Raw genomic sequence first — 24,000 nt, forward strand, 5'->3', positions numbered from 1 at the left:
GGCTGCGGGGGTGCCCGGGGGTGCCCGGGGGTCGCGCAGGGCGGTGCCAGGTGCCCCTCGCCAGGTTCGGGAAGCGAGTGGCCGACGTCAAGGAGTGCCGGGAGCACGCGGCGGCTCACAGGTCCGGGGGGGGTCCCGGGGAGGTTTTGGGGGGTCCCGGGGTTTTGGAGAAGCTGCGAGGTCCCAGAGCACCCCAAAACCGGGGGAGTCCTGGGGGGTCTCTGCCTCAGTTTCTCCCGCACCGCCCCCGCCCCCCTTTGCCACACCCGCTGTACCCTGGGGGTGCCCGGGGGGGTCTCGGGGGGTTTGGGGTGCCCGGGGGGGGTCCCTTGGGTGACCCTGGCCGTGTGACCCCTCCGTCCCCCATCCTGACCCCCCCAAATCCCCTCAACCCTCCCCCATCCCCTTGGGGTCACCCCTGCATCCTGCGGGGGGTTTTGCCCCCTCCCCGTGTCCCCCCCTGTCCCCTCGACCCCCCCAACCCCCACGACCCCCAAATCCCCCCTATATCTCCCATGCCCCCCCAGCCCGGCGCTGCACCAGGGTCACCGCTCCTTCCTGTGGGGGGTCCTGCCCCCTCCTCCTGTCCCCCCCCGTCCCCTCCGTGTCCCCCCGAGACCCCCAGGGATCCCCGGGGACCCCCAGGACCCCCCCAAATCTCCTATAGTCCCCCCCAGCCCGGCGCTGCACCAGGGTCACCGCTCCTTCCTGCGGGGGGTCCTGCCCCCTCCTCCTGTCCCCCCCCGTCCCCTCCGTGTCCCCCCGACCCCCGCGACCCCCGGGGACCCCCAGGGCCCCCCCAAACCCGCCGTGCCCCCCCAGCCCGGCGCTGCACCGCGGCCGCCGCTCGTTCCTGCGCGGGGCCGTGCGGGAGCTCGCGGCGCTGCTGGAGGATCAGCCCGGGCTGCTGGGACCCAAGGTGGGCATCCGGGGGGTTCAGGGGGGGATTCGGCAAATTTTGGCGAGATCTGGGGGGATTTTGAGAGATTTGGGAGATTTTAGGGGGGATTTGGGGAGATTTCGGGGAGTTTAGAGGGGATTTGGGGAGAGGTTGTGGGATTTAGGGGAGATTTTGGGGGGATTTTGGGAGGCTTTGGGAAATTTTGGGGGATTTAGGGAGATTTGAGGGAGTTTAGAGGGGATTTGAGAGATTTTGGGGGGGATTTGGCTGATTTTGGGGGCTTAGGGGGGATTTTGGAGGGCATTTGAGAGAATTTTGGGGGGATTTGGGGAGATTTTGGGGGCATCTGGGGAGAATTTTGGGAGATTTGGGGGGGGATTCTGGGAAGTTTTGGGAGATTCTGGGGGGGTCCCGACCCCCTGTCCGTCCCCGTCCCCCCCCCCAAGGCCCTGCTGGTGTTCGTGGCGTTGTCGCTGTGTCGCGACGAGGTGAGCTGGCTGTCGCGACATGCCGAGCACGTGACCAAGAGCAAGAGCCCCGAGGACTTCAGCGACAGGTGGGGACAGGAGGGGACAGAGAGGGACAGGAGAGGACAGGAGGGAACAGAGAGGGACAGGAGAGGACAGGAGGGGACGGAGAGGGACAGGAGGGGACAGAGAGGGACAGGAGAGGACAGGAGGGGACAGAGAGGGACAGGAGGGGACAGGAGGGGACAGAGAGGGACAGGAGGGGACGGAGAGGGACAGGAGGGGACAGGAGGGGACGGAGAGGGACAGGGAGGGACGGGGGGGACAGGAGGGGACAGAGAGGGACAGGAGGGGACAGAGAGGGACAGGTGGGGACAGGAGGGGACAGAGAGGGACAGGAGAGGACAGGAGGGGACGGAGAGGGACAGGAGGGGACAGAGAGGGACAGGAGAGGACAGGAGGGGACAGAGAGGGACAGGAGGGGACAGAGAGGGACAGGAGAGGACAGGAGGGGACAGAGAGGGACAGGAGGGGACGGAGAGGGACAGGAGGGGACAGAGAGGGACAGGAGAGGACAGGAGGGGACAGAGAGGGACAGGAGGGGACAGAGAGGGACAGGAGAGGACAGAGGGGGACAGGTGGAGACAGGAGGGGACAGAGAGGGACAGGAGGGGACGGAGAGGGACAGGTGGGGACAGAGGGGGACAGGTGGAGACAGGAGGGGACAGAGAGGGACAGGAGAGGACAGGAGGGGACGGAGAGGGACAGGAGGGGACGGAGAGGGACAGGAGGGGACAGAGAGGGACAGGAGGGGACGGAGAGGGACAGGTGGAGACAGGAGGGGACAGAGAGGGACAGGAGGGGACGGAGAGGGACGGGGGGGATAGGAGTGGGGACCCCCCGGGTTTGGGTGGGCTCAGGAGCTTTTTGGGGGTGTTCGGGGGACACTGGGGGGCTTCAGGAGTTTCGGGGTGATCCGGGGGGTCACTGCTGTATCCCTGGGGGGTCTCTGACCGTTCCCCCCCCGGCGCAGCCGCATCGCGGAGCTGCTGTTCCTGCTGGAGCAGCTGCGGGCGCTGGTGCGGCGGCACCTGCGGCTCCTGCGCCGCTACCACCGGCACTTCCTAGCCCGCTTCGACGCCCTCGTGCTCAGCGACGTCATCCAGGTACCCCTGGGGGGGTGGCCCTGTCCCCTGAGCCCCCTCCGGGCTGTCGCTGTCCCCTGAGGCCGCCCTGTCCCCGCAGAACCTCTCGGTGTGTCCCGAGGAGGAGTCCGTGATCCTCTCGTCCTTCGTCAGCTCCCTCTCGGCTCTCTCGGCCAAGGAAGGTGCGGGTTCGTCACCTCCCAGCCCGGGATGTCCCCTCCCAGCTCGGTTTGTCACCTCCCAGCTCGGGTTGTCACCTCCCAGCTCGGGATGTCCCCTCCCAGCTCGGTTTGTCACCTCCCAGCTCGGGTTGTCACCTCCCAGCTCGGGATGTCCCCTCCCAGTCTGAAATGTCCCCTCCCAGCTCGGGTTGTCCCCTCCCAGCTCGGGATGTCCCCTCCCAGTCTGAAATGTCCCCTCCCAGCTCGGATTGTCCCCTCTCAGCTCGGGTTGTCGCCTCCCAGCCCGAATGTCCCCTCACCGTGTCCCCGCTGTCCCGAGAGCTCTGGGACAATCCCGGGCACCCCGAAGGGTGGCGGCTCCAGGGGGGTCCCTGTGGTGGCACTGCCACCCCCAGCGCTGTCCCCGTGTCCCCGCAGTCGATGACCAGGAGCAGTTTGATTTCACCGCGCTGCGCCTGGACTGGTTCCGGCTCCAGGTGGTGGCACTGTCCCTGTCCCCATCCCTGTCCCCGTCACTGTCCCGCCCCTGCCCCTGTCCCTGCTGTCCCCATCCTTGACCCCTGACCCTGTCCTACTGTCCCCACCGCTGTCCCCATGTCCCCTGACCCTTTCCCCACTGTCCCCACTGCTGTCCCCCTGTCTCCTGACCATGTCCCCTGACCATATCCCCCGTCCTGCTGTCCCCTGTCCCTACCGCTGTCCTCATGTCCCCTGATCATGTCCCCTGTCACCTTCCCTGTCCCGCTGTTCCCCATATCCTCATGTCCCCATGTCCCCATGTCCCCTGTCCCTGTCCTGCTGTCCCCATGTCCCCTGTCCCCTGTCACCTGTCCCTGTCCCTGTCCCCAGGCGTACACCAGCGTGGCCAAGGCGCCGCTGCCGCTGTGCTCGCACGGGGACGTGGGCCGTGCCATGAGCCTGGTGCTGTTCCACACGCGCCTGCTGGACCGGCCCGAGGAGCTGCTGGACGAGACCTCTGACCTGTCCCACCTCTGGTGAGCCCCGGCCCCGACCCTGCACCCCTTTTCTATCCCTGCACCCCCTTTTCCCACCCTTTTCCCACCCCATATCCCATTTTTCTGCCATTTTCCCACCCCATGCCCCTTTCCCTCTGACCCCTTTCCCCCTCACCCCATATCCCCTGACCCCGCTGTCCCTGCCCCATCCCTGACCCCGCTGTCCCCGACCCCGCTGTCCCCGACCCCACTGTCCCTGCCCCGCTGTCCCTGCCCCCACTGTCCCTGCCCCGCTGTCCCTGCCCCCACTGTCCCCGACCCCGCTGTTCCTGCCCCGCTGTCCCTGACCCCACACCCCGACCCCGCTGTCCGGCCGCAGTTTCCACGCGCGTTCCCTGGAGCGGATGTTCTCGGTGACGCTGGACGAGCCGTCCATGCTGCGCTTCACCATCGCCTTCCCGCTGCTCTGCGCCCACTTCTCGCGCTGCCCGCACCCCATGTGCCCCGAGGAGGTGGGTGACACCCCGGGGGGGGGATCCGGGGGTCCCCCGGCCCCGCCCCCGGCTCTGAGGGGTCCCGGTGTCCCCTCCCAGTACCCTCAGCTGGAGGCGACAGCGCTGGGGCTCTGCCACAAGTTCCTGGAGGAGCTGGCACGGGTGGGCAGCGCCTGCGTCCTGGATGCCTGCGCCGAGCAGCACAACCTGAGCCAGCAGGTCTGGGGGGGTCTGGGAGTTTTGGGCGGTCTGGGACCTTTGGGGGGCTTGGGGGAGTCTGGGGGATCTGGGACTTTTGGAGGGATTGGTGATCCTTGGGGCCTTCAGGACCTTTGGGGTCTTGGTGGCCTTTGGGGCCTCTAGGACCTTTGGGGTCTTGGTGGTCTTCGGGGTCTCCAGGACCTTTGGGGGTTTCAGGGCCTTTGGGATCTTGGTGGCCTTTGGGGTCTCCAAGACCATTGGGATCTTGGTGGCCTTTGGGATCTCCAGAACCTCTGTAGGCTTGGTGGCCTTTGGGACCTTCAGGACCTTTGGGGGTTCCAGCATCTTTGGGGGTTCAGTGGCCTTTGGGGTCTTCACACCTTCAGGATCCCTTTAGCTTTTGGGGTCTCCACCACCTTGAGGTCTCCATTAACTTGAGGATCTCTGTGGCCTTTGGGGTCTCCAGAACCGCTGGGGTCTCCGTGGCCTCTCTGTCCCCTCGTCCCCCTGTCCCCACCAAACCCTCGGGATGGGGACGTTCCTCCATGGGGGCCAAACCTGGCAGGGCGTCCCTTGACCCAGCCCTGGGGAACAGTGGCCTGTGGTCATGGTGGCCCCGTTTGGGGTGTCCCCATGTCCTCACGACCGTGTCCCCGCCCCGCAGCTGCTGCCCAAGCACTGTGCGGCCACCATCAGCAGAGCCCGCGTCAAGAAAACCCCGAAGCAGCCGCCCCGCAAGGGGGACCCCCAAAGGGACAAACCGGGGACAGAGAGCCAGCGGCGTGACCGGACCCTGACCACCAAGTGAGCGTCACCCAGGGGAGGGATTGTCCCCATGGGGTCACAGTTCTGGGGCCTTTGGTGGTCTCCAGAACTTCTGGGGGCTTGGTGGCCTTTGGAGGGCTTCAGGACCTTTGGGGGCTTGGTGGCCTCTGAAGGCTTCAGGAGCTCACCTGAAGTTACCAGAGCTTGGGTGTGGAGTGGGCACATGGTGAGATTGTCCCCACAGGACACGGATTGTCCCCATGGGTCATGGTGTGTGTGACAGGGACTGGTGGCCACCAGAGCTTGGGTGTGGCATGGGGACATGGTGAGATTGTCCCCACGGGACACGGATTGTCCCCATGGGTCACGGTGTGTGTGACAGGGTGTGGTGGCCACCAGAGCTTGGGTGTGGCATGGGGACATGGTGAGATTGTCCCCACGGGACACGGATTGTCCCCATGGGTCACGGTGTGTGTGACAGGGACTGGTGGCCACCAGAGCTTGGATGTGGCATAGGGACATGGTGAGATTGTCCCCATGGGACATAGATTGTGCCCCCGGAGTCACACAATGATTGTCCCCCTGGGGTCACACCGCGATTGTCCCCACGGGGTCACACCGCGATTGTCCCCCAGCATGGACAAGCTGCACCTGACCCTGTCCGAGCTGTCCCTGAGCCTCAACCACATCCCCAACTTCACCGTCTTTGGTCACACGGTGACACCGGCTGAGTACCTGAGCAGCCACCTGGAGACGCGCCTGACCAGGTGGGGACATGCCGGGGACGCGGGGGGCCGAGGGGACAAGGCGGCGCGTCCCTCACCGCCCCCGTGTCCCCGCAGGGCCATCGTGGCCATGGCCGGCTACAGCCAGGCCACGCAGGAGGTGGCCCGGCCCTCGGAGGTGCTGGCCGGGCTGGTGGCCTACATGGGGCTGGTGCAGCGGCTGGGACAGTTGGTGGCCCTGGACACCGGGCGGCTGCTGCGGGCAGTGCTGCTGCAGCAGAGCCATCCCCGCGACGCTAGCGGGCAGCCCACGCTGACCGCCATCTACACGGACTGGTCAGTGCCACCACAGGGGGGACACGGGGACGGGGTGGTCAGTGTCACCACAGTGGGGGACATGGGGATGGCATGGTCAGTGCCACCATGGGGGAGACACAGGGACGGGGTGGTCAGTGTCACCACGGAGCATGGGGACATGGGGATGGGGTGGTCAGTGTCACCTATGGGGGGGGACACGGAGACGGGGTGGTGGCAGCAGGGACATGGGAATGGGGGTGGCGGTGGCAGCAGGGTGATGGTGCTGTGGGGTCATGGTGCCACTGCCATGGGTGACAGTGCCAAGGTTGACACTGCCGAGGGTGACACTGCCATGGGTGACACTGCCATGGCTGCCAGTGCCGTGTCCCCGCAGGTACCTGGAGGCCCTGCTGCGCCAGGCCAGCACCGGCGCCGTGCTCCTGTCCCCTGCCCTCCAGGCCTTCACCACGGTGCCCCGCGAGGACCAGCCCCCGTTCAGCGCCGCCGAGTTCTCCGACGTCTCAGGTGGGTTTGGGGGGCTCGGGGAGGGGCGCTGTCACCCCCTGTCCCCCCCCGTCCCCACCCTGTCCCCTCCTGCACTCCAGAGATGCGGGCGCTGGCCGAGCTCATCGGGCCCTACGGGATGAGGTTCCTGAGCGAGAACCTGATGTGGCACGTGGGGTCGCAGGTGACCGAGCTGAAGGTACCGCGGGGCTGGGGACGGGGACAGGGGACAGGGGACAGGGGACAGGGACAGGGGACAGGGGCTGGGACAGGGGACAGGGCTGGGACAGGGGATAGGGACAGAGGACAGGGGCTGGGGACAGGGGACAGAGGCTGGAACAGGGGCTAGGGACAAGGCTCAGAGCGCTGGGGACAGGGGACGGGGGCTGGGGACAGAGTGCTGGGGACAGGGGACGGGGGCTGGGGACAGGGACAGGGGCACAGGACGGGGGACAGGGGCTGATGCTGTTGGCACTGTGACAGGGCGGGCAGGGCCACCCCAACCCCGTCCCTGCCCATCCCCTGGGCTCAGCGGGAGGGTCGGAGGTGCCAGGTCCTGCCGTGTCCCCCAGTGTCCCCCAGTGTCCCCATGTCCCCGCAGAAGCTGGTGGCCGAGAACATGGACACGCTGGTGCAGCTGCGCTGCTGCAGGGCCGAGCAGAGGCCAGCACTGCTGCCCCGCCTGAGCTGTGGGTGTCACAAAATGGGGGTGTCACAAAATGGGGGTGTCACACACGGGGGTGTCACACACGGGGGTGTCACACACAGGGGGTGTCACACACAGGAGGTGTCACACAGGAGGTGTCACACACAGGGGGTTTCACATACAGGGGGTGTCACAAAATGGGGGTGTCACACACGGGGGGTGTCACACACACACACGGGGGTGTCACACACAGGAGGTGTCACACACAGGGGGTGTCACACACAGGAGGTGTCACACACAGGGGGTGTCACACACGGGGGTGTCACACACACACACACGGGGGTGTCACACACAGGGGGTGTCACACACAGGGGGTGTCACACACGGGGGGTGTCACAAAATGGGGGTGTCACAAAATGGGGGTGTCACACACAGGAGGTGTCACACACAGGGGGTGTCACACACAGGAGGTGTCACACACAGGGGGTGTCACACACAGGGGGTGTCACACACAGGAGGTGTCACACACAGGGGGTGTCACACACGGGGGTGTCACACACACACACACGGGGGTGTCACACACAGGGGGTGTCACACACAGGGGGTGTCACACACAGGGGGTGTCACACACGGGGGGTGTCACAAAATGGGGGTATCACAAAATGGGGGTGTCACACACGGGGGGTGTCACACACAGGGGGTGTCACAAAATGGGGGTGTCACACACAGGGGGTGTCACACACAGGGGGTTTCACAAAACGGAGGTGTCACACACAGGGGGTGTCACACACAGGGGGTGTCACACACAGGGGGTGTCACACACGGGGGGTGTCACAAAATGGGGGTGTCACACACAGGAGGTGTCACACACAGGAGGTGTCACACACAGGGGGTGTCACAAAATGGGGGTGTCACACACAGGAGGTGTCACACACAGGAGGTGTCACACACAGGGGGTGTCACAAAATGGGAGTGTCACACACGGGGGGTGTCACACACAGGAGGTGTCACACACAGGGGGTGTCACAAAATGGGGGTGTCACACACGGGGGGTGTCACACACACACACGGGGGTGTCACACACAGGGGGTGTCACACACAGGAGGTGTCACACATAGGGGGTGTCACACACAGGGGGTGCCACACAGGGGGTGTCACACACAGGGGGTGTCACACACAGGGGGTGTCACAAAATGGGGGTGTCACACACTGGGGGTGTCACACACAGGAGGTGTTACACATAGGGGGTGTCACACACAGGGGGTGCCACACAGGGGGTGTCACACAGGGGGTGTCACACACAGGGGGTGTCACACACAGGGGGTGTCACAAAATGGGGGTGTCACACAAAGGGAGTGTCACACACAGGGGGTGTCACTCACACACACACACACACACACACACACACACGGGGGTGTCACCCACACGGGGATGTCACACGTGTCACCCCACTGTCCCTCGTGTGTCCCCACAGCGGCTGAGAACGTCCTGAAGCGCATGACCATCATCGGGGAGATCCTGAGCTTCCGCGCCATGGCCCAGCAGGGCCTCAGGGAGGTGGGACCCCCCCCAACCCAACCCGGGCCACCCCCAGCCCCTGGGACCTCCCGGGACCCCCCAGGACACCCCCAGACCCTGGGACCTCCCTGGGACCCCCAGTCCTCCCATTTGGGGACACAGGACCCCCCCAGTCCCCCCATTTGGGGACACAGGACCCACCCCCTATATGGGGACACGGGGCCCCCCGGGACCCCCATTTGGGGACACAGGACCCCCCTGATCCCCCCGGACCCCCCCAGGTGTTCTCTCAGCACTGCCCCTTCCTGATGGGTCCCATCGAGTGCCTGGCGGACGTGGTGACCCCCGACACCGACATCCAGGTGGGGACACGGACACGGGGCAGGGGTGTGGGCAGGGGTGACACCGCGTGACACCGCGTGTCCCCCTGTCCCCCCGTGTCCCCAGGACACCCTGAGCATCTTCGAGCTGGCCTCGGCCGCCGGGATCCCGTGCGAGGTGGACCCGGCACTGGTCACCGCCCTGGCCAGCAACAGGACAGGTGCGGGGGGGCTCTGGGGACACCGCGGGGGGGTGGCGCTGTCACCCGGGTGGCGCTGTCACCGCGCTGTCCCCTGCCCCTGCAGAGGGCTCGTCCCCCGAGGAGGATTACAAGGTGTCCTGCCTGCTGCTGGTGTTCGTGGCCGTGTCCCTGCCCCTGCTGGCCTCTGACCCCGCGTCCCTCTACAGCCCCGAGCTGGACGGTGAGGGCTGGCCCCGTGTCCCCTGTCACTGTGTCCCCATGTCCCCTGTCACTGTGTCCCCTGTCACTGTGTCCCCTGTCACTGTGTCACTGTGTCACTGTGTCCCCGTGTCCCCTGTCATTGTGTCCCCATGTCCCCTGTCACTGTGTCCCCTGTCACTGTGTCACTGTGTCCCCGTGTCCCCTGTCACTGTGTCCCCTGTCACTGTGTCACTGTGTCACTGTGTCCCCATGTCCCCTGTCACTGTGTCCCCATGTCCCCTGTCCCTGTGTCCCTTGTCACTGTGTCACTGTGTCCCTGTGTCCCCTGTCCCTGTGTCCCTGTGTCCCCATGTCACTGTGTCCCCGTGTCCCCTGTCACTGTGTCCCCATGTCCCCATGTGTCCCCATGTCCCCTGTCACTGTGTCACTGTGTCCCCGTGTCCCCTGTCACTGTGTGCCTGTGTCCCCTGTCACTGTGTCCCCGTGTCCCCTGTCACTGTGTCACTGTGTCCCCTGTCCCCTCTACAGCCCAGAGCTGGATGGTGAGGGCTGGCTCCATGTCCCCTGTCCCCATGTCACTGTGTCCCTCCGTCCTCGTATCCCCATGTTCCTGTGTCCCCATGTCCCCATGTCCCCATGCTGTGTCACTGTGTCCCTGTGTCCCCCATCCCCTGGCCCTGTGTCCTTGTACCACTGTGTCCCCATGTCCCCATGTCCCTGCATCCCAGTGTCCCCATGTCTTCGTGTCACTGTGTCCCTGTGTGTGTCCCTGTGTCCCCATGTCCCCATGCTGGCGGTTCCCACTGTCTCATTGTCACAGCAGAGGGTCTGGTGGCACACGGGGACACGGGGACTGTCACCAAGGCAGGTGGCACAGTGGAGACTCTGGGTTGTCCCCAGCCCTCCTTTGTCCCCAACACCTTTCTGTGTCCCCAACCCCTTCCCATGTCCCCAAGATTCTGGTGTCCCCAACCTTCCCGAGTCCCCAGTCCTCCCACGTCCCACCTTTACTGACTCCCGTCCCCGCGCTGTCCCCGCGGTGTCCCCAGGCCACCACAACAATGTGCACTGCCTGGCCAAGGCCATCGTGCAGCTCTCGGCCGCGCTCTTCACCGTGCACAGCAAGAACATCGAGACACACCTGCAGGAGTTCCTGCTGGTGAGCCCGGCCTGGCCCCGGCCCCCTGTCCCTGTCCCCTCCCGGGCTGGCCCTGTCCCCGCTGTCCCTGTCCCCTCCCGGGCTGGCCCTGTCCCCGCTGTCCCTGATGGTGGCTGGCCCTGTCCCCGCTGTCCCTGTCCCCTCCCGGGCTGGCCCCGTCCCTGCTGTCCCTGTCCCCGTCCCTGCTGTCCCTGTCCCCTCCCCGGCTGGCCCCGGCCCCGCTGTCCCCACTGTCCCCTCCCGGGCTGGCCCCGTCCCCGCTGTCCCTGATGGTGGCTGGCCCTGTCCCCACTGTCCCTGCCCACTCCCCGGGCTGGCCCTGTCCCCGCTGGCCCTGTCCCCTCCCGGGCTGGCCCTGTCCCCGCTGTCCCTGTCCCCTCCCGGGCTGGCCCCGTTCCCGCTGTCCCTGCTGTCCCTGATGGTGGCTACCCCCGTCCCCACTGTCCCTGTCCCCTCCCCAGGCTGGCCCTGTCCCCAGTGTCCCCGCTGTCCCTGATGGTGGCTGACCCTGTCCCTATTGCTGTCCCTGTCCCTGCTGTCCCTGTCCCTGTCCCCACTGTCGCTGTCCCTGTCGCTGTCCCTGTCCCCAGCTGGCCTCCGGCAGCCTCCTGCAGCTGGCCCAGGAGCCGGACAAGACGCGGGCGCGGAACCAGGACTCGATCGTGCTGCTGCTGCACCTGGTGAGGGCACCTGGGGACACCTGGGGACTCCTGGGGACACCTGGGGGCACCTTGGTGCACCTGAGGGGCACCTGGGGGGCTCTGGAGACACCTGGGGGGGCTCTGGGGTGGCCCTGGGCAGTTCCCGATGTCCCCAGGGTGTGTCCCAATGTCCACAGGGCCATTCCCGATGTCCCCTGGGCAGTTCCCGATGACCCCAGGGTGTGTCCCAATGTCCCCAGGGCCATTCCCAATGTCCCCAGAGCCATTCCCGACATCCCCAGGGCCATTCCCGATGTCCCCAGAGCCATTCCCAATGTCCCCAGGGCCGTTCCTGATGTCCCCAGAACCATTCCCAATGTCCCCAGAGCCATTCCCAATGTCCCCAGAGCCATTCCCGATGTCCCCAGAGCCATTCCCAATGTCCCCAGGGCCGTTCCTGATGTCCCCAGAGCCATTCCCAATGTCCCCAGAGCCATTCCCAATGTCCCCAGGGCCGTTCCTGATGTCCCCAGAGCCATTCCCAATGTCCCCAGAGCCATTCCCAATGTCCCCAGGGCCGTTCCTGATGTCCCCAGAGCCATTCCCAATGTCCCCAGGGCCGTTCCCGATGTCCCCGGGCGTGTCCCGCTGTCCCCCCCGAGTGGGCTCAGGGATGTCCCCGAGTGTTCTCCAGCCGCCCCCAATCGCGGGGGCTCCGGCCGTGTCCAGAGGGCTCTCACCCACCCCAGACCCCCTCTGGAAGCGCCCCTCTGGGGCGTGACCCCCCCCCCCTCCCCCCGGGATTGTCATCCCGGCCCGGCTCGAAGCAATTGAAATGCAAATATTTCAAATATTTCTTTCAAATATTTCAAATATTTCAATCAGAGCCGGGCCGGGAGAGCGGCGGGGGGGGGGGGTCGGCAGGAGTGGGGGGGGGGATCGAGAGGAGGAAAGAGGGGGGGTGCTGATGGCTGCCACCCCCCACCCCCCCAAAAAAAAAAAAAAAAGATCGTGGCCGAATCGTCCTTCCTGACGCTGGACATGCTGGAGAGCTGCTTCCCCTACGTGCTGCTGCGCAACGCCTTCCGCCAGGTGTGCCGGGACCCCCCCGGCAGGACCCCCCCGCACTGACCGGGACCCCCCGTGCCCCCCGAACCGCACCGGGACCCCTCGGACCCCCTGAACCGCACCGGGACCCCCCGTGCCCCCCGAACCGCACCGGGACCCCCCGGACCCCCTGAACCGCACCGGGACCCCCCGTGCCCCCCGAACCGCACCGGGACCCCCCGTGCCCCCCGAACCGCACCGGGACCCCCCCCCGCGCTGACAGCACCCCTCGGGACCTCCCCCCCCCGCGCTGAACGGGACCCCCCAATCCGCACCGGGACCCCCCCGCACTGACCGCACCCTCTGGACCCCCCCGAGCCGTCCCGGGACCCCCGTGTTCCACCCCGAGACCCCCGCGGGACCCCCGTGCCCCTCCCCAAATTCCTTAACCCACCACCCCCGCACCGGACCCCCAATCCTAAATCCCCCTCCCTGCCCCCCCAGGACCCCCAAATCCCCTCCCAAAATTCCTTAACCCAACCCCCCCCGGACCCCCAATCCTAAATCCCCCTCCCTGTCCCCCCAGGACTCCCAAATCCCCTCCCCAAATTCCTTAACCCACCACCCCCCCCCGGACCCCCAATCCTAAATCCCCCTCTCTGCCCCCCCAAGACCCTCAAATCCCCTCCCCAAATTCCTTAACCCACCCCCCCCCCAGGACCCCCGACCCCAAATCCTGTCCCCCCATGTCCGTCCCCATATGCCCCATCCCGCCCCCTGCGCCCCCCAAACCCTCCTCTTACCCCCCCCCCCTCACCTCTGGCTGCCACCACCGTGTCCCCAAATGTCCCCAAATGTCCCCAAATGTCCCCAGGTGTCCCCAGGTGTCCCCCCCCCGCTGTCGCCGCTGTCACTAAAATCCTCTTTTCACCCCAAATTCACCTCTTGGGAATTTTTGGGGTCCGCAGGTGCCGCCCACCCCGGGACCCCCCGGGACCACCCGGGGACGTTCCAGGGGCTCTGGGGTGGGGAGGGGGTCCGGGGGTGTCTGGGGGGTGTGGGGGTGCCCAGAGTGTCCGGGAGGGTCCGGAGTGTCCTGGGGGGCTCTGGGGGTGTCCAGGAGGTGTCCGGGGGTGTCCGAGGGGTGTTGGGGGGGAGGGGGTCCGGTGGGCGTCTGGGAGTGTCCGGAGGGTGTCCGGAGTGTCCGGGAGTGTCCGGGAGTGTCCGGGTGGGGTCCGGTGCTGTCCGGAGTGTCCGGGGGCTCTGGAAGGCTCTGGGGGTGTCCGGGGGTGTCCGAGGGGTGTCCGGAGTGTCCGGGGGTGTCCGGAGGGTGTCCGGGTGGGGTCCGGTGCTGTCCGGAGTGTCCGGGGGCTCTGGAAGGCTCTGGGGGTGTCCGGGGGTGTCCGATGGGTGTCCGGAGTGTCCGGGGGTGTCCGGAGGGTGTCCGGAGTGTCCGGGGGTGTCCGGAGTGTCCGGGGGCTCTGGAAGGCTCTGGGGGTGTCCGGGAGTGTCCGAGGGGTGTCCGGAGTGTCCGGGGGTGTCCGGAGGATCCAACGTATTGGTGGGGGGGGGGGGGGGGTCAGGACGCGGCACCCCCGGGATCTCCCCTCGGGATTTTCCCCCCTTTTCAAACCCTCTACATCCCGGTAGGGCCGTGCCTCAGTTTCCCTCCTCCCTCTCACCGCCGGGGCCGCTTCCAGGCCCATTCTGAGCCCCCCCCACGCCCCCCTCCCAGGATTTTTTTTTAAATGATTTTTCCCATCTCCTCGTGGTTTTTATTTCCCTCCCGTGCGGCGTTTTGGGGGAAAACGGACGGGGCGCCGGCGGCCGCGGCCGTTGCCATTCCGCGCACGGCGGCGGCTCCGGGATGAGTCACCGGCAGCGGCGGCAGCGCCCCAGGACCCCCCCACCCCGCGACCCGGACCCCCCCCCCCAACAAAAAAAAATCCGGGGTTGGGGGGCGCCCAAAACGCGTCGGCCAAAAATCGAGGTAAAACAAAAAAAAAAAAACAAAACCAAAAAACCCATAAAACTACAACAACAACAACAAAAAAAGGGACAAAAAAAAAACCCCAAAAAATTGAAAATCAATAAAATCAACCCCTCCCCCCCCCACCCCGAACACCGGGAGGTGCGGAACGACCCCCCCCGCCCCCCCCACCCCCCGCCCCCGGCCGCGCTCCCGGGGGGCTCGGCCGCCCCCTCCCCGCTCCCGGCACGGATTTATTTCGGGCTCGTCAATCACGAGCCCGAATCGTTCCCGAGCTCGCCCCAACCCCCCCACAAACCCCAAACCCCCCCCCCCCACCCCCCCCCCCCGTTCCCTTCCCCGCTTTTGTCTCGCGCGCGCCCACCCGGCCCTGCCCACGGAGGCCCCCCCCGGGACCCGCCCCCACCCCAAAACTCCGCCCCTCCCCCCTCGCAACCGAAAGTTTCGGGGGAGAAAAGCGAAGATTTGGGTTTTTTTTTTTTTTTTTGAGTATTTTTCTGAACCCCGAAATCGACTTGAGGAGCCCCAAAAGGAGCGGCTGCGCTTGGAGGAGCCCGAAATGAGCAGCTCGGGGACCCCAAAAGTGATTTTGGGGGCCCTAAAATTGGTTTGAGCAGCCCCAAAATCAGTTTGGGACCACCAGAATCAATTTGAGACCCCCAAAATCAGTACGAGGATCCCCAAATCAGCTTGAGAAGCCCCAAAAAGAATTTGAGAAGCCCCAAAATGAGTTTGAGGATCCCCAAATCAGTTTGAGGATCCCCAAATTCACTTTGAGGACCCCCGAGTTTATTTGAAGACCCCCCCCCCAAATGAGTTTGAGAACCCCCAAAATGAGTTTGGAGACCCCCAAAATCAGTTCGAGAAGCCCAAAATGACTTTGAGGAACCCCGAGTTTCTTTGAAGCCCCCCCAAAATGAGGTGGGGGACCCCACACGAGGAGCTGGAGGAGCCCAGATTTGGGGTTTGAGCCCCTCAAAGCGTCCCCGGTGGTGTCCGGGGGGGGGGGTCTCAGCCCGGGGGGGGCCCCAAGGCTGCAAATCCGGGAGGGGAGGGACCCCCCCCTCACATTTTAGGGGGCTTAAACGGGGGGACCCCCCCCAGAATCACCCGCTGGAGGTGACGGGGGGCCCCTGGGGGTGGCGGGATGGGGTTGGGGGGCTCGGGGGGGGCTCCCCAGGAGTGGGGGGGCTGCCCCGGCCCCCCCGGCGGTGCCGAGGTGGGCGCTGCTCCCACCCCCGCCGTTACATAAAGGCTGATTAATATTCCCCGGGGGCCGCGCTCGGCGCGTGCCGGGGAGCCTGCGGGGGGGTCCCCGCACCCCAAAACCCCCCCGGACCATCCTCAGTCCCCCCTGGGCCAGCCCGAGACCCCCCCGGTCAGTCCTGACGTTACCGCACCCCAAAACCCCCCTGGGATAGCCCGGGACCCCCCAAGACCAGCCCTGAGACCCCCCCGCGCCAGCTCTGAGGTCCCTGCACCCCAAAACCCCCCCGGGCCAGGCTTGGGGTCACTGCATCCCAAGATCCCCCCCAAGCCATCTCTGAGACCCCCCTGGGTCAGCTCTGGGGCCCCCCCGGGCCGGACCTGGGGTCCCTGCACCCCAAAACACCCCCCGGGCCATCCTCAGACCCCCCGGGCCAGCTCTGGGACCCCCCCATCCCAAAACCCTTCAGCCCAGCTTGAGCCCCCTCCCCCCCACCCCGGCCCAGCTTGAGACCCCCCCTGGCCGGTTCTGAGCCCCCCCCCCCGGGCCATTTCTGAGGTCCCTGCGCCCCAAAACCCCCCCGAGCCACCGCGGGACCCCCCCGGGCCATCTCTGGGACCCCCCCGGGCCATCTCTGGGACCCCCCGGGCCAGCAGCGCCCCCGAGGGGCTGCAGGGGGGCTGGGGGGGCACGGTGGGGGAGCAGGGAGGGTGGGAGGGGTCGCCTCAAGTTCCAGGTGCTCCCCCCAGCCCAGGGGAGAGGCCGCGGGTTTGGGGGGCTGCTGCCGCCCCCCACACTGGGGAGGGGACAAAGGGACACTGCCTGGGGCCGGGGATGGAGGGGGCACCGGGGGGGCACCGGGGGGGTCACGGCCCCTCCCTGGGGGTCACGGGGGGGCTCTGAGCCCTCCCCCCGCTGCCAAACCCAGGGGCGCCCCCACAACCCCCCCGGGGGTCCCGGGGCGCCTCCCCTTCCCCCTTTCCCTCCTGGGGGTCCTGGGGGTCCTGACCCCCACCCCCCCCGGAGCTTCAGGAGGTTTTGGGGTCCCCCCCGATTTAAGCCCCCCCCAGAGGGGTCCTGGCTGCCCCCGGGGGGGTCCCGGACCCCTCCCTCCCCTCGGGGGGTCCCGGGGCAGCCCCCCCTCCACCCCCCCCGCGTTCCCCTGGGGGTCCCGGCGCCGCGCGGGGCTGGGCGGACCCCCCCGTTCCCGGCCCCCGCCCCCGGCTCCCCCCGCCCCGCCCCGCCCGCCGGTGCCGGTGCCGGTGCCGGTGCCGGTGCCGGCTCGGGGAAAGTTGCGGCGAGCCCCGGTCGGCGGAGGCAGAGCCGGTGGCCGCGGGGGACCGGGGCACGGCGACACCGGGGCGCAGCGACACCGGCGGCACCGGCGGCACCGGCCGAGCATCCCCCGGTAGGAGCGCGCAGCATCCCCGGTCCCTCCGCCGCCCGCCGGCGCTGCCCATCCCGGCGCTGCCCATCCCCGCTCCTCCGCTGCCCATCCCGGTTCTTCCCCGCTTCCCCCCGGCCCCGGCGCTCCCGGTTCTCCCCTCCCGGTTCTCTCCTCCCGGTTCTCCATCCCCGGTTCTCCATCCCCGGTTCTCCGTTCCCGGCTCTCCGTTCCCGCTTCTCCCCTCCCGGCTCTCCGTTCCCGGCCCTCTCCGGTTCTCCCCTCCCGGTTCTCCGTTCCCGGCCCTCTCTTCCCGGCTCTCCCCGGTTCTCCCCCGCCGCTGCTCCCACCCCCGGTGCCCGGATCCATCTTGGCTCCGGTGCTGCCTGCGCAGCCGCCGGCTACCGGGGGGCGGGGGGAGGCCGGGGCGGGGGGGCGGCCGCCGGGGCTGCGGCCGCTACCGGGGGCCGGGGGAGCCGAGCACCGGGGCCGGGGGAGCCGCCGGGGCCGCGGGGGCTCCGGGGTTACCGGGAGGCGCCGGGAACCGGGACCGCGGGAGACACCGGCGGCGGCGGCGGGAGGCACGGGGGGCTCCGGGAGGGACCGGGGGCTACCGGAGGGACTGGGGGCTACCAGAGGGACGGGGGGCTCCGGGAAGGACCGGGGGCTACCGGAGGGACCCGGGGGCTCCGGGAAGGACCGGGGGCTACCAGAGGGACGGGGGGCTACAGGAAGGACCGGGGGCTACCGGAGGGACCCGGAGGGGCCGGGCCGGGCTGAGCCGCGCTGCCGGTGCCCAGGGGCGATGGAGCCGCCGCGGAGCCTCCCGGGGCTGGAGCGGGAGCGCGGCGCGCTGGACGCGGCCGGAGGGTGCCCGTCCCCGCTGGACACCAAGGCCGTGCCCGGCAGGAAGGTCTGGGTCAAGCTGCGGGCGCTGTGAGTGACCCCCCCCGGCCGCGGGACCCCCCCAAGCCCGAGGGAGAGCCCAGGAAGGACCCCCAAAGAGAGAGAACCCCCCCCCAAAGAGGGACAGCCCCCCAAAGAGAGACACCCCCACTAAGAGAGAGACCCCCCTAAGAGAGAGACCCCCCCCAAAGAGGGACACCCTCACAAAAGAGAGACACCCCTCCCCAAAGAGAGAGACCCCCCCAAAGCGGGATAGCCCCCCCAAAGAGAGAGACGCCCCCAAAGCGGGACAGCCCCCCCCAAGAGAGAGACCCCCCCCAAAGCGGGACAGCCAAAAAACCCCAAAGCTGGGCCCACAAAGCGGGACCCTAAACCCCAAACTGGGACCCCCCAAACTGGGACCCCTCAGACCCCAAACCGGGACCCCAAATCCCATCCGAGGATCCCACCCCACCCAAGCCCTGCCACCCCACTTTTGGGACCCCCATCCTCCTCTAGGACCCCCCCCCCCCCCGCAGCACCCCCACCCCAAAAAGTCCCCCTGGGACCTCCAGGTGTCCCCAAGGACCCTCCGGGTGTCCCCAAGCCTCCATTTGGGACCCCTCGGGGACAGACTTGGGGGGCCCCCTGCCCCCGGCGTGGCACTCTGGGGGTGTCACCCTCCCCCCTGGGGTGACAGAGGTGTCCCCAACCCTGTGGGGACAGCGCAGGCGCCGCAGGTGCCACCTGCGGGGGGGCTGCCGTGGGGTGCCACCCCCTCACCTGTGTCGCGGGGAGCTCACGTGTCCCCGCGCCCACCTGCGGCACGTGCGTGGGGACACGCGTGGGGACACGTGTGGGACACGGTGGAGGGGGGGTGGGGGACCGGCGGGGCAGGGTGGCCGTGTGGCACACGCGGGTGACACACCTGGGCTGCGTGTGACACACCTGAGAGCGCCAGGGGACACGCGGGGGGGGGGGGACAGAGGGGTGACACACGGGGGGGGGTGGCACTCTGGGGGTGTCACACGGGGGGGGGGGTGTGGGACACCCTGGGGGTGTCACACGCGTGTCCCTACGTGCCGCTCCCACAGGTGGGTGACCCGTGTGTCCCCAAATTGGGGGCGGTCCCCTCCTGAGCACCCCCCCCCCCAACCCGGTGTCCCCCCCACCCCCACGCCCCCCATTCCGAGGTCCCTGAGGCCACCCTGTCACCCGTGGAGTGGCCCTGGGGACACGGGGGTCCCCGGTAGGGGACCCAGGGGGTGACACCCGGCAGAGTGGCACAGCCCGACCCCCCTTGTCCCCACGAGTGACACGGGGGTCACCGAGGCTGGGGGGCCAGGGGGTGGCCGTCCCCGGGGGGGGTCCCTGAGGGTCCCCACGGGGGGTGGCCGGGCGCGGGAAGGTGACAATCGCCATCCCCAAGGTCACAGCAGCGCTGGTGACGTCTGTGCCCCCCCCCCCGCTCCCCCCGGTCCCCCTGGCTGTCGCCGTCACTGTCGCCGTGACCGGGGGACGTGGTGGCCCCTCCCCACCGAGTGGCTCCGGTGGCACGCGAGTGTCCTTGCGCTGGCACGCGCGTGGGCAGGATGGCAGCGCCCGTGTCCCCGCGCTGTCACCACCCTGGGTCCCCTCCTGTGCCACCCCTGTGCCACCCCGTGCCACCTGTATCACCCTGTGCCACCTGTGCCACCCCATGTCGCGGTGCCACCCGTGCCACCCGTGCCAGCCATGAGGGGGGTGGCACTCCCCAGATGGGAGTGCCCCAATTCTCCTGTCCCCTCCCTGTCACCCCCCTGTCCCCAACCTGGAGGGTGCTGTGACCCCTGTCCCCAACTTGGGGGCTGTCCCCGCTGTCCCTGGGGGTCAATGCCACCCTGTCCCCCCCTGGGGCTGTCCCTGGGGGTCAATGCCACCCTGTCCCCCCCGGGGCTGTCCCTGGGGGTCAATGCCACCCTGTCCCCCCCTGGGGCTGTCCCTGGGGGTCAATGCCACCCTGTCCCCCCCTGGGGCTGTCCCTGGGGGTCAATGCCACCCTGTCCCCCCCCCCGGGGCTGTCCCTGGGGGTCAATGCCACCCTGTCCCCCCCCCTGGGGCTGTCCCTGGGGGTCAATGCCACCCTGTCCCCCCCCTGGGGCTGTCCCTGGGGGTCAATGCCACCCTGTCCCCCACCCTGGGGCTGTCCCTGGGGGTCAATGCCACCCTGTCCCCCCCCCCTGGGGCTGTCCCTGGGGGTCAATGCCACCCTGTCCCCCCCCCTGGGGCTGTCCCTGGGGGTCAATGCCACCCTGTCCCCCCCTGGGGCTGTCCCTGGGGGTCAATGCCACCCTGTCCCCCCCCCCGGGGCTGTCCCTGGGGGTCAATGCCACCCTGTCCCCCCCCCGGGGCTGTCCCTGGGGGTCAATGCCACCCTGTCCCCCCCTGGGGCTGTCCCTGGGGGTCAATGCCACCCTGTCCCCCCCTGGGGCTGTCCCTAGGGGTCAATGCCACCCTGTCCCCATCCCGTGGGGGTTGTGCTGTCCCGGCAGTTGGGGGTGGGGAGTGTCAATGCCACCTTGTCTCCAACCTGGGGGCTGTCCCCGCTGTCCCCGGGGGTCTCTTACACCCTGCCCCTCACCCTCGGGGGTCTCTAACCCCCTGTCCCCCCCCAGAACTGTCCCCTCTGTCCCTCGGGGGTCTCTAACCCCCTGTCCCCCCCCGGGACTGTCCCCTCTGTCCCTCGGGGGTCTCTGACCCCCTGCCCCCCTCCCTCGGGGGTCCCCGCCGTGCCCCCCCGCCGTGCCCCCCCAGGCTGCGGTACCTGGTGAAGCAGCTGGAGTCGGGCGAGGTGAACGTGGAGGAGCTGAGGCGCAATTTGGAGTACGCGGCCTCGCTGCTCGAGGCCGTCTGCATCGACGAGACCAGGTGCGGAGGGGACAGCGCGGTGACAGCGCGGGGACGGCGGCGGCGGGGGACAGCGCTGAGTGTCGCCGCGTCCCCCAGGCAGGTGCTGGACACGGAGGACGAGCTGCGGGACATGGGCTCGGACGCGGCCGTGCCCTCCGAGGTGCGGGACTGGCTGGCGGCCACCTTCACGCAGCAGGCGCGGGCCAAGGGGCGCCGCGCCGAGGAGAAACCCAAATTCCGCAGCATCGTGCACGCCGTGCAGGCCGGGATCTTCGTGGAGAGGTGACACGGGGGGACAGGGGGTGGTGACACAGCCAGCGGGGCATGGCGGGGGACGGGGACACGGCCAGCGGGGCGCACAGGGGGACAGGGACACTCTGAGCAGGGCACAGAGGGGACAGGGACATCAGCTCTGTCCCCCAGCCTCAGGTGTGTCCTCAGGTGTGTCCTCAGGTGTGTCCCCAGGGTGTCCCCAGGGGTGTCCCAAGACCCAGGGGGTCCCCAGGTGTGTCCTCAGGGGTGTCCCCAGGGTGTCCCCAGCCCCAGGTGGGTCCTCAGGTGTGTCCCCAGGGTGTCCCCAGAGGTGTCCCAAGACGCAGGCGGTACCCAAGGGTGTCCCCAGCTCTGTCCCCCAGCCCCAGGTGTGTCCTCAGGTGTGTCCCCAGGGGGTCCCCAGGGGTGTCCCAAGACCCAGGGGGTCCCCAGGTGTGTCCTCAGGGGTGTCCCCAGGGTGTCCCCAGGGGTGTCCCAAGACGCAGGCGGTACCCAAGGGTGTCCCCAGCTCTGTCCCCCAGCCCCAGGTGTGTCCCCAGCCTCAGGATGTCCCCAGGTATGTCCCCGGGGGTGTCCCCAGGTGTGTCCCCAGACCCGGGGGGTCCTCAGGGGTGTCCCCAGGGTGTCCCCAGCCCTGGGGGCATCCCCAGCTCCCCCAGCCCCCCCAGCCCTGCCTCCCCCCAGGATGTTCCGCCGGACGTACACGGCCGTGGGGCCGAGCTACTCCTCCTCCGTGCTCAACTGCCTGAAGGTACAGGGGCACCCCAAACACCCCAAAACAACCCCAAAACAACCCCTAAACAACCCCAAAATAACCCCAAAACCCCAGAGGGCTGCTGGGAGCCACTGGGAATGGCTGGGGGTCACTGGGCGGCACTGGGATTCAATGGGAATATCTGGGAATCAATGGGAATCAATGGGGTTTTACTGGGAATCAGTGGGATTTACTGGGAATTTGGAAATCTCTGGGGAATCACTGGGATTTTTACTGGGAATCCCTGGGAATTTGGGAATCCCTGGGAATCCTCGGCTTCACTGGGGTTTTACTGGGCTTTACTGGGAATCGCTGGGCACCCCTGGAATTCCCGGGCACCCCCCGCTGTCCCCAATGTCCCTGTTGTCCCAATGTCCCCGATGTCCCCAATGCCCCCAGTGTCCCCATGTCCCCGATGTCCCCAGTGTCCTCAATGTCCCCGATGTCCCCAGTGTCCCCGGTGTCCCCGCAGGGCCTGGACCAGTGGTGCTTTGACGTGTTCTCGCTGCACCGCGCGGCCGAGGAGCACTCGCTGCGCACGGTGGTGTTCGAGCTCTTCACCCGCCACAACCTCAACAGCCGCTTCAAGGTGTGCCCAGGACCCCAAAATACCCCCAAAACACCCCAAAAATACCCCCAAAATACCCCAAAACACCCTCAGAACACCTGCATAACCTCAACAGCCACTTCAAGGTGTGCCTGGGACCCCAAAATACCCAAAAAATACCCCAAAAATACCCCAAAACACCCTCAGAACATCCCCACAACCTCAACAGCCGCTTCAAGGTGTGTCCGGGACCCCAAAACCCCCAAAAATACCCCAAAATCCCCCCATCACCTTCAACAGCTGCTTCAAGCTGTGACCCAACATCCAAAATCCTCCAAAACACCCCCAAAAATCCCAGAACAGCCCCAAAACCCTCCCCAGGACCCCCAAACTCCACCCCAGGACCCCCAAACTCCATCCCAGGAGCCCTGAGACTCCCTGAGAACCCCCTCAGGACCCCCAGCTCCACCCCAGGACCCCCCAAAACCACCCAGGACCCCCAAAATCCACCTCAGGAGCCCCCCAGGACCCCCCAATTCCATCCCAGGACACCCCCGGGATGACTCAGGACCCCCAAACTCCATCCCAGGAGCCCCGAGACTCCCCAGGACCCCCTCAGGACCCCCCAAGACCACCCAGGACACCCAAAATCCACCCCAGGACCCCTCAGGAGCCCCCCAAAACCACCCAGGATGCCCAAAACCCTCCCCAGGAGCCCCAAACTCCATCCCAGGAGCCCTCAGGACCCCCAAACTCCATCCCATGACCCCCAAGACTCCCCCAGGACCCCCTGAGGAGCCCTCGGGGACGACCCAGCGGTGTCACCGCGCTGTCCCCGCTGGCAGATTCCCGGCGCGTTCCTGACGGCGCTGCTGGAGGCGCTGGAGGGCGGCTACGGAAAGTTCCGGAACCCCTACCACAACCAGGTGCACGCGGCCGACGTCACCCAGACCGTGCACTGCGTCCTGCTGCGCACCGGCATGCTGGTACGGGGACACCATGGGGACACCATGGGGACACCATGGGGACGCTCGCCGAGGGTGGCACCGCGCCACCCGCCTGGTCCCCAACGCCTGGCAGTGCTCGTTGCCATGGGAACGTCCCCAGGGTGGCACCGGGCGTGGGGGACAGCTGGACACGCACGGGGTGGCACCTGGCACGTGTCTGTGCCCGGTTGTCACATGGGTGGTGGCACCTGGCACATGTCTGTGCCCAGTTGTCACCACCGGGCTGTCACAGCACAGCCGGGGTGTCACACTCATCCTGAGGGTGGCCCTGTCCCCATCTCTGTCCCTGACTTGCTGTCCCCATCCCTGTCTCTGTCCCTCACACGTTGTCCCTGTCCCCTCTGTCCCCTGTGTTGCTGTCCCCATCCCTGTCCCTGTCCCCTCTGTCCTTTCTGTCCCTGCCCTGTCCCCATCCCTGTCCCCGTCCCCAGCATTGTCTCTCCGAGATCGAGCTCCTGGCCATCGTCTTCGCCGCCGCCATCCACGACTTCGAGCACACGGGGACAACCAACAGCTTCCACATCCAGACCAAGTGAGGGCACGGGTGGCACGGCACGGCACAGGGACACAGCATAGCACAGGGGACATGGCATGACACGGGTGGCACGGCACGGGTGACACAGCATGGCACAGGTGACACAGCAGATGTGACACAGCATGGCACGGCACGGGTGGCACAGCACAGGTGACAC

The 24,000-nt window shown here is 67.7% G+C and overlaps 2 protein-coding genes across 3 annotated transcripts in view; both read left to right on the top strand.

Annotated features, from left to right (window-relative positions):
- Nucleotides 1-12,487, top strand: part of NCKAP1L (NCK associated protein 1 like) — a 390,138-nt gene extending 377,651 nt beyond the window's left edge. For both annotated transcript variants that reach the window (XM_068212465.1, XM_068212466.1), the window contains exons 11-32: nt 65-121; nt 823-919; nt 1,348-1,457; nt 2,402-2,534; nt 2,614-2,695; nt 3,113-3,171; nt 3,545-3,690; nt 4,031-4,163; nt 4,245-4,364; nt 5,011-5,150; nt 5,747-5,878; nt 5,954-6,172; nt 6,528-6,658; nt 6,739-6,836; nt 7,239-7,326; nt 8,758-8,840; nt 9,083-9,163; nt 9,249-9,342; nt 9,428-9,544; nt 10,575-10,684; nt 11,275-11,364; nt 12,334-12,487. In XM_068212465.1, coding sequence (XP_068068566.1) covers nt 65-121; nt 823-919; nt 1,348-1,457; nt 2,402-2,534; nt 2,614-2,695; nt 3,113-3,171; nt 3,545-3,690; nt 4,031-4,163; nt 4,245-4,364; nt 5,011-5,150; nt 5,747-5,878; nt 5,954-6,172; nt 6,528-6,658; nt 6,739-6,836; nt 7,239-7,326; nt 8,758-8,840; nt 9,083-9,163; nt 9,249-9,342; nt 9,428-9,544; nt 10,575-10,684; nt 11,275-11,364; nt 12,334-12,456 — 2,443 coding nt within the window. In that variant the 3' untranslated portion in view covers nt 12,457-12,487. The remainder of the gene's footprint in view (nt 1-64; nt 122-822; nt 920-1,347; nt 1,458-2,401; nt 2,535-2,613; nt 2,696-3,112; nt 3,172-3,544; nt 3,691-4,030; nt 4,164-4,244; nt 4,365-5,010; nt 5,151-5,746; nt 5,879-5,953; nt 6,173-6,527; nt 6,659-6,738; nt 6,837-7,238; nt 7,327-8,757; nt 8,841-9,082; nt 9,164-9,248; nt 9,343-9,427; nt 9,545-10,574; nt 10,685-11,274; nt 11,365-12,333) is intronic.
- A 4,461-nt stretch (nt 12,488-16,948) lies between these two features.
- PDE1B (phosphodiesterase 1B) overlaps nt 16,949-24,000 on the top strand; it is a 214,943-nt gene continuing 207,891 nt past the window's right edge. Inside the window, exons 1-8 of the mRNA XM_068212044.1 lie at nt 16,949-16,977; nt 17,754-17,889; nt 20,632-20,745; nt 20,824-21,009; nt 21,685-21,751; nt 22,227-22,343; nt 23,147-23,287; nt 23,740-23,840. Coding sequence (XP_068068145.1) covers nt 17,759-17,889; nt 20,632-20,745; nt 20,824-21,009; nt 21,685-21,751; nt 22,227-22,343; nt 23,147-23,287; nt 23,740-23,840 — 857 coding nt within the window. The 5' untranslated portion in view covers nt 16,949-16,977; nt 17,754-17,758. The remainder of the gene's footprint in view (nt 16,978-17,753; nt 17,890-20,631; nt 20,746-20,823; nt 21,010-21,684; nt 21,752-22,226; nt 22,344-23,146; nt 23,288-23,739; nt 23,841-24,000) is intronic.

Source organism: Anomalospiza imberbis, chromosome 22, assembly GCF_031753505.1.
Source record: "Anomalospiza imberbis isolate Cuckoo-Finch-1a 21T00152 chromosome 22, ASM3175350v1, whole genome shotgun sequence".
Lineage (NCBI taxonomy): Eukaryota > Metazoa > Chordata > Aves > Passeriformes > Viduidae > Anomalospiza > Anomalospiza imberbis.